This window comes from Phoenix dactylifera, chromosome 2 (assembly GCF_009389715.1).
Source record: "Phoenix dactylifera cultivar Barhee BC4 chromosome 2, palm_55x_up_171113_PBpolish2nd_filt_p, whole genome shotgun sequence".
NCBI classification, from domain to species: Eukaryota; Viridiplantae; Streptophyta; class Magnoliopsida; order Arecales; family Arecaceae; genus Phoenix; species Phoenix dactylifera.
In genome coordinates, this window is record NC_052393.1 from 17,968,389 (window position 1) to 17,981,120 (window position 12,732).

Consider the following 12,732-nt stretch of genomic DNA (forward strand, 5'->3'; position numbering starts at 1 on the left):
CTCTTGCTTTATCAGTTAAATCTGAGAGCCCTATTGGCTGCTCAAATGTATAATATACCCAATTTGAGACCAGTTGGCATTCTTGTCACATTTTGATAGTTTGGGCCAAAATGCTAAAAGCTACATGGAACATTTATTATATGAACCAAATATCCACTAAAACATATAATTTCATTAATTTTTTAAATGTGGACTAATCTTATCAAGTTATTATTTACCTTACAAGATTTTGCATTTTAGGACGCTGGATTGTCAACTGTATGCTTTGCAGCCTGATTATAATGATGCAACTTTTTTGGATGCTCTAGAAAAAGCTTCACCTCTGACTCTGAGAGAGGAATTTTAATGTAAGAGTATGTGTAGCAAGGTCTACCATACTGCCTCGTACCACTCAATACGGGGCGTACTATACCGTATCGAGAGAAAACCAGTACGAGATACATATTCAAGTCGGTGCAAGCCCTATACCGCCCATACTGAGATGCACCAACCTATATCGAGGCGTACGCAGGTGCATACTGGACCGTACCGAGGCGTACTGAGATGAAAATTGAGAAAATGGGTAAGAGAGTTATTTTGGCACATGCGTATCTGGTACGAAGATTGCAGACCTTGATTTGTAGTGTGTGACATGTTGGCCTTCGCTGCTTCCCTTTTTGTTCACAAGGTTACATTTTAAGGAACGGACAATATCTTTGCTTGCCTTTTAGTTTATGGGGAAGTAAGCTAATTATCACAATGAACACCTTGCATCCATGGACGACCATTTGCTTGTAAAATATACCTCGGCCTAATGCAACTTCTAAGATCAAAAAGTTTCTTTAGGATCTTCTGTTTTGTCAAGTACATGCATGAATTAGCAAACATCACTTGAAAGTTATAACAAATGAGATTATTAGCCTTTTTGTATCTCTTTTGCATTTTATCAAGACCAAGGTCCGCCGTACCGGTACCGGTCGGTGTATCGGTGTCAGCCTGGACCGGTATGTTCCAGTTCCGTATTGGCTCCGTACCAATTTCGTACTGGTATGACAGTCGTACCGGCCGATTTTTTAATCAAAAGCTTCCGGTACTGGATCTCACGCTGATCCGATACCAATCCCTGCTCGGATCGACTCGTACAGGCCCGTACCGGCCGGTACGGCATACCCTGATCAAGACCATGAAGAGGTTCTGCTTGATCAATTATGAGCTTTGTTTAGAGGGCCCAAAAGATGCTCCAACTTTTGAATCCAAGTATCTCACTATATGTTCTCATCTTTCAATTTCATGACCACAGAAGCACTATTAGTTTGATTTTGGTGAAACAGTGATATACCACATTTTTTTAATATTTTAATGCCAACTCTCGATTTTTGTTATATATGTATATATTTAGTTCTTGTACCACTATATTTACTGATTGATTAACTCGATACCTTTTGAGGCTGGCCATTTTCTTGTAAAAAAATATCTCAATCTAATGCAACTTCTAACATATGAAATTTTTTTTTTCCCAAATTTCATGAAAATTCATGAACTGCCTAACATGACTTACAATAGATGAGGTGTTAGTGGATTGTAATTGTTAGGGACATAAGCGTTTTTATATCTCTAATGCACTATGTTAAGCTCATCAATGGGTTCTGCTTGATCAATTATAATTTTTTCCAAAGGCCCAGAAGATGTCCAACATTTGAATCGAAGCATCTCAGTTTCTGTTCTGCTCTTGCAACTTCAAGTCCTAGGAAGTAAATTTAACTTGATTGGTGCAAAAATGCATTACCACATTTTTTAGTATTTATGTGCCAACTGTTGATGTCCACTTTATCATCTATGCATTTATAGAATGCTTAGTCACTCTAACGGCTGAAGTGAGTAACCCAACACCTTTTGAGAGCAGTCTTAACATGCCAGCCTTTTGATTTCGCCATTTTCACACCCATCATTCATTTTTCTACTTATGTATTCTTGAAGTAACTAAGCTTTCAAATTCGTATGAGATTGATTTGCAAAGTTTTACATAGTTAAAGAAACATCTTTCGTACTGCATGTTCATGAAACGGGTACCTTTTAAGATGCTTCACAGACTACTCATTGCTCATGGTTAATTTTGGAGTCAAGCTTGTGCCTTCTTTAAAAATTTAGAACTTTTGATTCTGGGTTTCTGCCTTCATCAAAAAAAAAAAAGGAAAAATGATTCTGGGTTTCTGCCACTTTCATCTCTCACTCAGTCCTGTGATGGTCTTTAAGGAACCTCTCATTTGGGGATGTTACAAAGCTGATTCTCTTATTATTGACCATCATATTGTGTAATTGTGCATACACCCACACACTTCCTTGCAAACCATGCATTGTTTTCTATTAAAAAAACTTGCATCATTCTTTGCCTGTATACACTAAATTTTCAGCACCTATGCAATTTGTGATATAAATTGAAAGCTTTCTTTTCTTCTTTTCTTGGATTTTTATTTTATAAATGCTGCAGCTGAAAATGTTAAATCGAATAGCTTCACTGAAAGATGATGGAACTGTAGAAGTTGATGTTCCGAGCAGTCTTGAACCTATGCCAGTTGATATTGGGTCTGAGGATGTTGCTGCTGAACCAGTTGATGAAGAATTACTAGACTCAATGGACTTCCAGTATAGACCACCCATGCAAATAGTTATTCTTATTGTTGGTACGCGAGGAGATGTGCAGCCTTTTGTTGCTATTGGTAAACATCTACAGGTTAGCTTTATTTTTAGCATAAATAGTGTCTAAACTCGTCGTTAGCGATCTCTCCACCTGGAATGCATGGATGCCTTACATCATATTTAAACCCTTTTTCCTAAATTTAACTTATGGAAGCACTTACTAAAAATGTACTAATGTGATTCATTGATCTATACATGGTGGACATTTTAGCTTTTCAAATTTGAAAAATACTTAACCTGTTTTTATCATTGCCAATGTGAACAGAGCATCTGACTGGTGTGAGTTAAATATACTGAAGCCACCATTTTATTATTGACAAACCTAAATATCTTTACACAAAAATTTTGCTTATTTGAATAGAAACAAGAAGCACAAAGAAATATATAATTTAGAATTTTGTGCTTTGGAGAAGTTGGATTGGGTTACTTATTAGATCATGTGGAGAGATCTACCATCCATTTGATTGCCTAGATGATGCACCATGCTCTTTGTATTTTGGTTAACAGACAATGCAAGTGCACAATTGGCGATTTGTTTGAATTGATCTAAGGAGGATAAACAACTTAAGAATTGTGCGAATTGGAAGAAAATCATCAAAAAAAGCAATAGGATTTTTCATATACGACAATCTGGAATATAATGTTATTTGTTCTGTATATGGACGCCTCTGCTAGATGGAATATGAGGTTGAATATCTTTTCTAAAATATAAGCATTGTTTCAGATGAATGCTCACTCTACAGAGACAAGAAACATTGTTGCTTATTGTTAGTTAATTATTATTACTGCTATCATTAGTATTATTATTTGTATTATGAGCATTACCTTAGAATGTGTCAACCATTCAACAATATGTTGACCAACTAATACAATTTTTTTCTTGTCCATTGATTCGTTAATTTATAATGATTTGCAGTCCTTTGTTTGTTGAAGTACCATTACTTTTTTATAATATAATTTTACTTTATGTACAGTAATTAGGATGTGAATTTGGAATTTATCGATGCAACTACTAAATGCCATTTCTTACATTCCTTCTCGTGATATTAAGTATTATGTATGGTTAGTCTGGTCTTTATTGAAGCATTTGTTAACAGTGGATGCAATATTTTCCCCTATTACTGTCCTAATATCTTCTTATGTTCTTGACACACTAATTAAATAGAAAGGATTGGTGACATAACCTGAGATGATTTCTTGCAGGACTATGGACATCGTGTTAGACTAGCAACTCATGCGAACTTCAAGGAGTTTGTATTGACTGCTGGACTGGAGTTTTACCCTTTAGGTGGAGATCCCAAAATTCTTGCTGAATGTATGTGAATTTCATGCACCTGTTGTTTATTACTTGTTAAGAAGACATGGTAGGTTAAAAATTGGTGGAACTTGATAGTACTGGGTTGATAACTCGAACAGACATGGTCAAGAATAAAGGGTTCTTGCCTTCAGCACCTTCAGAGATACCTGTTCAACGAAAAGAGATCAAGGAAATTATATTTTCATTGCTCCAAGCCTGCAAGGACCCAGATGTTGATACAGGCGTTTGTTTCAAAGCAGATGCAATAATTGCAAATCCACCAGCATATGGTGAGATTTTATCTGATTTTTTATAATATTATACACAATATGTACACCCTCTTTATTCTCTTTTGTAGTTTTAACAATCCAGAAATGTCACATGAATATCCATTCTAAAATTAACCATTTATTTACCAACAAAATTGTCATAACTGATCAGGTGATGTCCTTTCTTCATTGTACAATTGTAACACACATAAGTCAATACACAATGATCTCTTACATGTTTGACCTCAATCTAAAGTTTAAATATGTATTGCTGGCTGCTGCCAGAAAGCTCTTTCCATCCATTCTAATAGGATTACCAGAATTAGGTCCTGGAAACAACTAAGAAAAGCATCTCCCTCCTGACACCATGGACTCTACCGTCAAGTCAATGGTGATGGCTACTTAGAACCAATACTTTATCTTGTCATTAGAGTTGCCCAAACAGGACTGAGCACTTCCACAATCAACATTAGTGGAAGAATATTGCAAAAGTTTTTTAAATTATCAGGAAAATAACTATATATGGATGACTGAGTAGTTAAGTTTAAATGCCATACCTTGTTGACACTTGGTGTGCACCCACATAGAAAGATACTAATATGTCAAAAGATTTGCAACTGCACCAGCATGCTCTACTTTATTCAAATTCTCTTCTTGAACTAATTTAACAGCTTTCTTCTGGCAGATGGACATTTTCGAACGATGAAGTACAGTTTTTAATATATTTGTAGAAATCACCTAATTAGCAACAATATATTGTGTTATGCTGTTCAGTGCAGAATTTGGAGTCATTTATCATACAAATACCATTATGACAATTAATAGGCATTAGTAATGCAAAAATGCTCAAAACTCATAGTAAAAACTATAGCTAGACATAACCAAGGAAAAAGATGGCAAGCTTAACAATGTGTAAATGCTACAATAATGAACAATAATACACATACATATGAACATGCAACACCTCAAGGTGCCAACCCTACTTTGTGTGTTATGGATGGTTTATATACACACTCACCAATATAGGCTATCACACGGCAACATGAGCTGGCATGAGTAGCGCAATCGATAGGCTATGGTGCTGTTGAAGAACAAAGACAAAATTTGGCAGCTAAGTTTTAGTTTTGAGTGTATTATCAAGCTAATGCTTCTATACTCTGTGAACTGTAATAACTGAAGTCTATTTTATCAGAGATGAAGTTTCCAGTAAAGGAGCCATTGAACTATCAAATCTTTATTGATAATCACACAATATTTACATTGTTATGTTGGATGAAATTCCATCTTCTGTGAAACAAAGCACATCTAATTATTGCCATTTCATCCTCGAGAAATTTGAGGGAAAATGGTAATCACATTATAAGTCAGATCTCAAAATTAAGTGGATGATATGTTTTAAGAAAATCCAGCCAGAAGGAAATTGTTGGAATGCCATGCTGTAATGGAAACTTCAAATCTATGCTCCATCTTACAGGGAGACCGTGAGTTAAATTGTCACTTGATAATCTAAATGATGTTATTTGGCTTATGTGTAACTCTTTCATTGTAATTGACTCTATTCCTAGCTTATATAAATTGATTAATGGCCGCCTCCTATGATCATTTTGATATTTCAGGCAAGCATAGATGGATGCTATTAGATAAAACAAATAGAAGAAATAGGCTTCTAATTCTATCCATACCTTGGTTTCTTTTATCTTCTTTCTTTGATATTTCTTCCAATATTTTTTCCTTTATATTCTTCTTGTTCTTTAAATTTACTATCTCTACTGATCTCCTGAATATTCTGTTAAATGTGCATTAAATTCCTTAATCTGCCATGCATCATGATTTAGTTCGACAAATTTGGAGAAAAAACCCAATTGGCAGTTATTTCTGAGGTCTGTAGTGGTAGCGGAGGACTTGACTAAGAACTCGGCCAGATTTTGATATGCATCTTCTTTTGCCTCGTTTTAGGGAGGTCTATGAGATAGGGTGTATTGGGGGTTAGGGTTTGTTGAGAGGCAGCTCTGTTCTTGTACTCCATCATTTTTTTGATTATAGTGGAATCTATACCCCATCCTCGCTTGTGGATAGGCCTATGTTCGAGCCACATAAATCTATGCGTGCTGTGCTTTTCTTTCTCTCTATCTTCTCAAATCTCTTTATTCTTCTTCATTTTGAGCCCTAAGTACCCTGTGTCATCTAGATCTATTTCAACATTTTCCCTGTGAAATAGATCAGATCTGAATGTATAGGTTTTTTATGCATCTTTGATGTCTTTATAGCTTTTTATTTTGATGTCTCATGATAGCGCCTCATGGACAGTGATATTTGTAGCATGATAATTTAGCGTAAAAATTGTAACTGCATAATAATTGAAGGGACAAGCCCAGGTCCCTCTTTTAGGCTGACAGGATGTGTCCTTTATAGCCATTTGTTACTAGTCAAGCTCATTTGTCTACCCAGATCTTAGTGAATTTTTCTCTTAATTTTTTTAAGCCTTTTCAGAGTGTATTACCTTTTATTATTGACCTACGCTTGCATCAGTGTTGTTTGGTCTCCTGGACTTCTTTTTGTGTACCTTACATGGGTGGGGGCTTCGAACAGTCTTTGTTGTACATGAAGATGGTAATTCAAATGTCTCTTTAGAACTTTTTTCTCTTTTCTACTTACATCCTATGCTTGCTTGATTGTACTCATTATTAACCTTTTCCTATTTACAGCACATTTATGAAAACATTCTTAATCTTATGACTCTTTTCTCGGTGGGGGGTCAACATATTTTACATTCCATACAATGTATCCAGCTATATTTTTTGTTATGTATAATTTGATTTATTTCTGCTAGCTACCCTGACCAAAATCTATATCAATTGTTGGAAATTTTTGTTGGATATATGCTAATTATTCATCATTAAATATTGTGCTCTCTCTTTTTTGGAACTGAATTCTTGTAAAAGTGGTTGAAGCTTCCATTTTTAGTGGTTTCTTGTTGGTACTGACCATTAACTCTTTGACAGTTTACATATTACTCGCTATATCGGTCTTGCATCTTATCACTAGTTCCAGTGATCTCATCATTTTGTCACTTTTCTTGGATGTGCCTGCAAAACTTAATTACCATGAAATGTAACTTTTATTGTTAATGCTAGTCTGTATAGATTTGTGTAATTCATATTTTGCACTATATAAGCTGAGACCCTAATTGTGCGTTTTATTAGCTAATGTAAAGTATCTATTTTTTTCTTCTTTTTTTCCAGCTATTTCTTATTGATTTGGCAGTTATGTTTGGTCCAGATTAGTATCTGAAGCATTGAGAGTGTTTTTGCCAAGTGAATGTATTCTGACTAATTTTTGTGCATAACTTAAGTTAATATATAAATTCACCTTTGTGATTCATTAGCTGCATTTATATGGACTTATTTTATCTGAATTTTCCTAGTTTATTTGATTCAAGATTTTAAGTGCTATGTGATAGTGCAAAGCCAGTGCTTGGCGTTCTCTGGCACTTAGCTGTGCCCCCTTCTGGTTTGTGCTGACCAGCATTGCTGGCACTTCAATCCATGGTTCCATCATCTATATTCCATGTAATGGTTTATTACTCTTGAACATTGATACGGTGAATGGGGGATCATTTTCTGGACCACTAATTTGCTCACTGTAGTTATTGAGTTTTCAATCTTATAACTGGTTCCAACACTCCTCATCTGGTTTGCCTTTCTGTTCTTGATCCATTCGGGGAACTTGTGTTGGTTTTGATATTTCTTGTTTTTTCTTATCCAGGGAATTAGTAGTATTATTGTTCTATGCACAATTGGAAGTTTGAGACCAACTGTTGACATGGACTAATGCTTGTTCAGGGCATACACATGTGGCAGAGGCGCTAAAGGTTCCAATTCACATATTTTTCACAATGCCTTGGACGTGAGTTCTTTCCCCCTGTTCTTTATGGATTCATTCTTTTGTAGAATGAGATAGATTTTAGGAGACAATAGGCATCTCCTTTAAAATAAACTCATAACAAATCCATGATAAATCTGCTATTAAATTAGTCTGATATGTGCCTTTTCTGCCTTGGTCATGCTGACCATACATATCTATGACAAATCTGCTATTGAATTAGTCTAATATGCTTTTTTCTTCTTGGTCAGGCCAACTAATGAATTTCCTCATCCTCTTTCTCGTGTCAAGCAACCAGCTGGATATAGAGTTAAGGGAGTTCTAGACCCTCAGCTGGGACTTAATTTATTTTATTAGATAATTTTTTTAATTTACTATTTCTCAGTCAGATCAAATGAGTGCCCTAAACTGTCTGAGCTTTGGTTCTTCGTTTTCTGTTGTGATATTTGTATTTTAATGGACAGTTGAATTTTATCTTGATATTATTCATCTTATCTTTGCATCACATCCTAATGCATGGCCAAGTTATGTATTTGCAAGATTTTGCCCCTAAGATATGCTTAGTTTAAAACAGGATAGTCCAAGGGCTAGATAAACTATTTTGGGGCCCATATTCTGAAGGCATGTTATGGTGACCTGAACCTATGTATTTTTTCCCCTACCCGCAACCAGCATGTGCAGTGCATGCTAGAGAGAAAAAAAGGAAAATAAAAAAAATAAATTAAAACATTACATCATAAAAATAAAAGTAAAAGATAAAGTTGAGTGTAGAAAATTGATTATAACAAAAAGAATATAAATAGGAAATCAACAATGAAATATAAACAAAATAACAAGTGTTCATGTTTAATTCTTATATGATAGTTTTCTTAATTTTTATCTAAAATCCAATGAGGCATTAAAGGAAAATGACATTGAAGGCTAAACATGACAGGATTTTGAAATGATATCAAAAGATCTTCTTGAATGTGTAGATTGGAAAGAGAGGCCCTCTCTCCTCTCTGGAAGAGATTGTAACTGAATTATGGTCGAATTTGGTGGGATAGAGGAAGAAATAAATTAACAGGGGAAAGAGGGAATTAAGCAAGAAATTTTCCTTATTTTATCCACATTGGGGAGTCATACATAGTTAGAAATAAGTGGACATTTTGATAAAAATATTGACAGACTGAATGCTAGGGAAATATTGCATCATTCAAAGCTCCCATTTTTATGTTATCATACAGATATTTTCCTTACAAATGTTACTAGGAGCAATCTTTTATTGGTGGAATAAATAATGTTGCGCATTTATCCTTAGTGCTTTCAAATATGTCGAGAACTATACAACATGAGTGGCCTTGGTATGTTATAGGTCTATAGAGGGCTTTCCTCGTCAAGTAATTCATCTTCAATGCAGTTATTTGCATAACCTGCAGACTGACATTTCAGCTAGCAAGATTCTAAGCGTGAAGATTATAGTTTCTGTTTGTTTTTAACGGGTTCTAGGTATGTGGAGTAATTTTTGGGTTTGTGCAGCTTAGAAATTCCATAAGTATGCAGTGAGATTTATGTGTGATGTTTGCATGACCAATTTTCTCCTCCATTTCATGCTACCTATGCCATATGTAGGATGAAAAATGCTCCTTTTGGTTGTTTTGAGAGGATCACTTTGGTCATCCTTGATGCTTTCCTTTTGATATACCTAACATTAATTTCTCCTAACATTCTTTTGGAAAAGTCACGATGCTTTTTATTCTTTTTTTAAAACCAATGAAATGATGTTTGCTGGTTATATTGCTTCCACTCTTGACCATCTAAAGCATTATCATGATAGTCAATTTGAGATAAGGGATCTTTGGCCCTCTCCCTTTAATGAGCCTGAGTTTCGATTGGTTGTCTTCCTTTCTCCTTAAAGTTGCTATGTTCTTAATCGGTCAGCTCCACCTTGTTGGGTGATATGCAAATGGATGATATTTATATGAAGCTTCAAACCCATCCATGTCCCATGAGGGTGACCTGTAATTCCAGCTGGCATACTTGTCTCTCCCTATATTCTATGAGGCGACTTAATCTTTGATCGCAGAACTTACCACTTCATTCATTGTGCAGTCCTTTTTGCCGGTGCTAGTTACTGCACTTTACCTGTGCAGTCCTTTTTGCTAGTGCTAGTTGCTGCACTTTACCTTGGTAATGTCCTTTACCTTGATAAGTTACTCATTACATCTATTATATTGTGAATAAGACATACCCCTTTAAGCTGTTGTCGTTTCCTATCTTGTTCTTTGTTGTTGCAACACCAGTAATGATGACAGGACAGTTTTCCTTTTAAAGATCTGCTTCAAGCACTCATTCTGGAGCCTTCTGAGGGTACAATTGCCTAAAACTGTTAACAGTCAAGTGTAATTCATACCTATCTTTGCCTGAAACTTACCACAACTGGATTGGACAAGTGATACACTAAATTCACTTGGAAGGATGCATTTGATCTTCCTCTTTCTCTCTTCTTTATAATTTCATTTTTTTCCTTTTTAAAAATTTTATACTAGTTAAGAACATAGCTTTTAGAACTTAACATTTTTGCTATATATCAGAATTCTGGGTCTTTTCATCTGAGCTTGTATTTCAATAACAATAATCTTATATATTCCTCTATTGTGATATTTATGTCAGCTCATTGTTCTGTATGGTTCTGATAAATTACCTAATTATAATTTCTGTTCCTTTTGCAGCTTTCATACCAAATCGTTGATTTTATGATCTGGCTTGGAATACGGGACATGATAAATGATTTTAGAAAAATAAAGTTGAAGCTGCGACCTGTTACATATCTTAGTGGTGCCCAGGGTTCTGCCTCAGACATCCCTCATGGTTATATCTGGAGTCCTCATCTTGTCCCCAAACCGAAAGGTCTGGCTTCAAGTACATGCTTTGACTGATAGAGACTATCATTAGAAGTTGAAATTCACCAGATAATATAAATAGTTAAATGGATCCATTAGGAAAGTATAAATACATGGGCAGTAAAAGTTTCAGCATAAAATTACAATAGGACTAATTTTCAAAGTAGGTCTTTATGGATAAGATGTTTCGTTCTTGCTGATCTCTCCTTTATTTGAATAGATGTGACTCAGATAATGGATTAATCAAGTCTGCGGTTCATAATTTCAGTTTTAATAAAGCGTAAATGCTAAAATTCTATCATGTACTTATTGTACAGTTGTTTCTCATGTGACTTAAGGCTTTGATACCTCTGTAATTTTGGTAAAGCGAGTATGTTCTGCACCAGTGGATCATCCCTTTGTTTGCGACAATCTGACAATCCATTTTTGATGGCAGACTGGGGACCTAAAATTGATGTAGTTGGATTTGGCTTTCTTGACCTTGCATCAAACTATGAACCTCCAGACTCACTTATGAAATGGCTTGGAAGTGGTGAAAAGCCTATTTATATTGGATTTGGCAGCCTTGTGAGTTCAATTTCCTGCTAGCACAAGTTTTATGGGCTTTGTAGAAAATATCTGTGTAAAAGTTACAAATTATATGGAATATTTGTATCAAAGTAGTCACTTGTTTTATCTAATATTAATCAATATAGAATTTGATGCTAATTTCCTTCTAAATCATGTCACTACCCAAAATGGTTATTTGTCTTCATTGTCTAAAAAGAATAGAGGGTGAGCCTTGGCACCATGGTAGGGTTGCTCCATTAGTTCAAAACACGAAAACAGTCTCTCCACATGCTGGGATAAGACTGCGTACATATACTCTCATCAGACCCTGTAGTGGCTGGAGCCTTGTGCGTTGGCCCGCTCTTTTTATTGTGTAAAAAGAATGCACAACAATTTTAAATGTTCAAGGGTCCAATGCAACTTCTTTTATTTCTTTGCTGCCTAATTCATGCAGTTACTATTTCTATCATACTTGACTGGTTACTCTATACTAATATAACACTTCATTCAGTTTTGAAGCATGCTATTAGCTAACATAAACCATGCTGCCATTTGAATGTCTATAAAAAATTAGCTCTATCCATTTGGATATCCAGATCTGTTTCAATGCTTAATGTCAACAGTCCAATGCCAACTTGTTCAAGAAATTCAGGACATATTATGTTATTGATGGGTAATTGTTGAAAATCTTTTTTTTCTGGAGGGTTATCAGCATGTTCCAAGGCTGTGTTGAAATCTACTTGATCACTAAGAGCAGTTTTTAGGGTATGCCATCATTATTGTATGTTTATTTCTTAGATCTGCGTATTAAATTTACAGTCTTAAGCTTTTGTGCTTCTTGCAATCTTCAGTCTCCACAAGCTCCTTCTTGAAAAGTCTGAACATTAATTGCTGTAATTAAGAAAATGTCATATTTGTTTGCACTTTGTTGTCTGTATCTTGTGATTCTGCGGTCGTTTCTTTGCCTTTTCTGGGCCCCTTTGTTTAGACTTTAGAACACTTCTCTGTTCAGATGATGGTTACATAGTGTACAGATTTTTGTAAAGCAGATTGCTGACTTAAGTAACGTACTGCCTTAGATGATTAGGAACTCCACAGAAGGGTCCTGACTTATGAATTTGTAAAGCTAGAACTTCAAAAGTTAATTGTATTCCAAAATAGCTCAATTTGACCTAAA

General features: G+C 35.2%; 1 protein-coding gene across 3 annotated transcripts in view; it reads left to right on the forward strand.

The window, feature by feature from the left end:
- LOC103717736 (sterol 3-beta-glucosyltransferase UGT80A2-like) overlaps window positions 1-12,732 on the forward strand; it is a 34,818-nt gene that overhangs the window by 7,942 nt on the left and 14,144 nt on the right. For 2 of the 3 annotated variants that reach the window (XM_039123548.1, XM_039123549.1), the window contains exons 3-9: window positions 2,468-2,710; window positions 3,880-3,991; window positions 4,093-4,263; window positions 8,085-8,148; window positions 8,376-8,433; window positions 10,836-11,013; window positions 11,443-11,573. In XM_039123548.1, the coding sequence (XP_038979476.1) occupies window positions 2,468-2,710; window positions 3,880-3,991; window positions 4,093-4,263; window positions 8,085-8,148; window positions 8,376-8,433; window positions 10,836-11,013; window positions 11,443-11,573 (957 nt within the window). The remainder of the gene's footprint in view (window positions 1-2,467; window positions 2,711-3,879; window positions 3,992-4,092; window positions 4,264-8,084; window positions 8,149-8,375; window positions 8,434-10,835; window positions 11,014-11,442; window positions 11,574-12,732) is intronic. The other variant, XM_039123550.1, reaches the window with a different exon arrangement.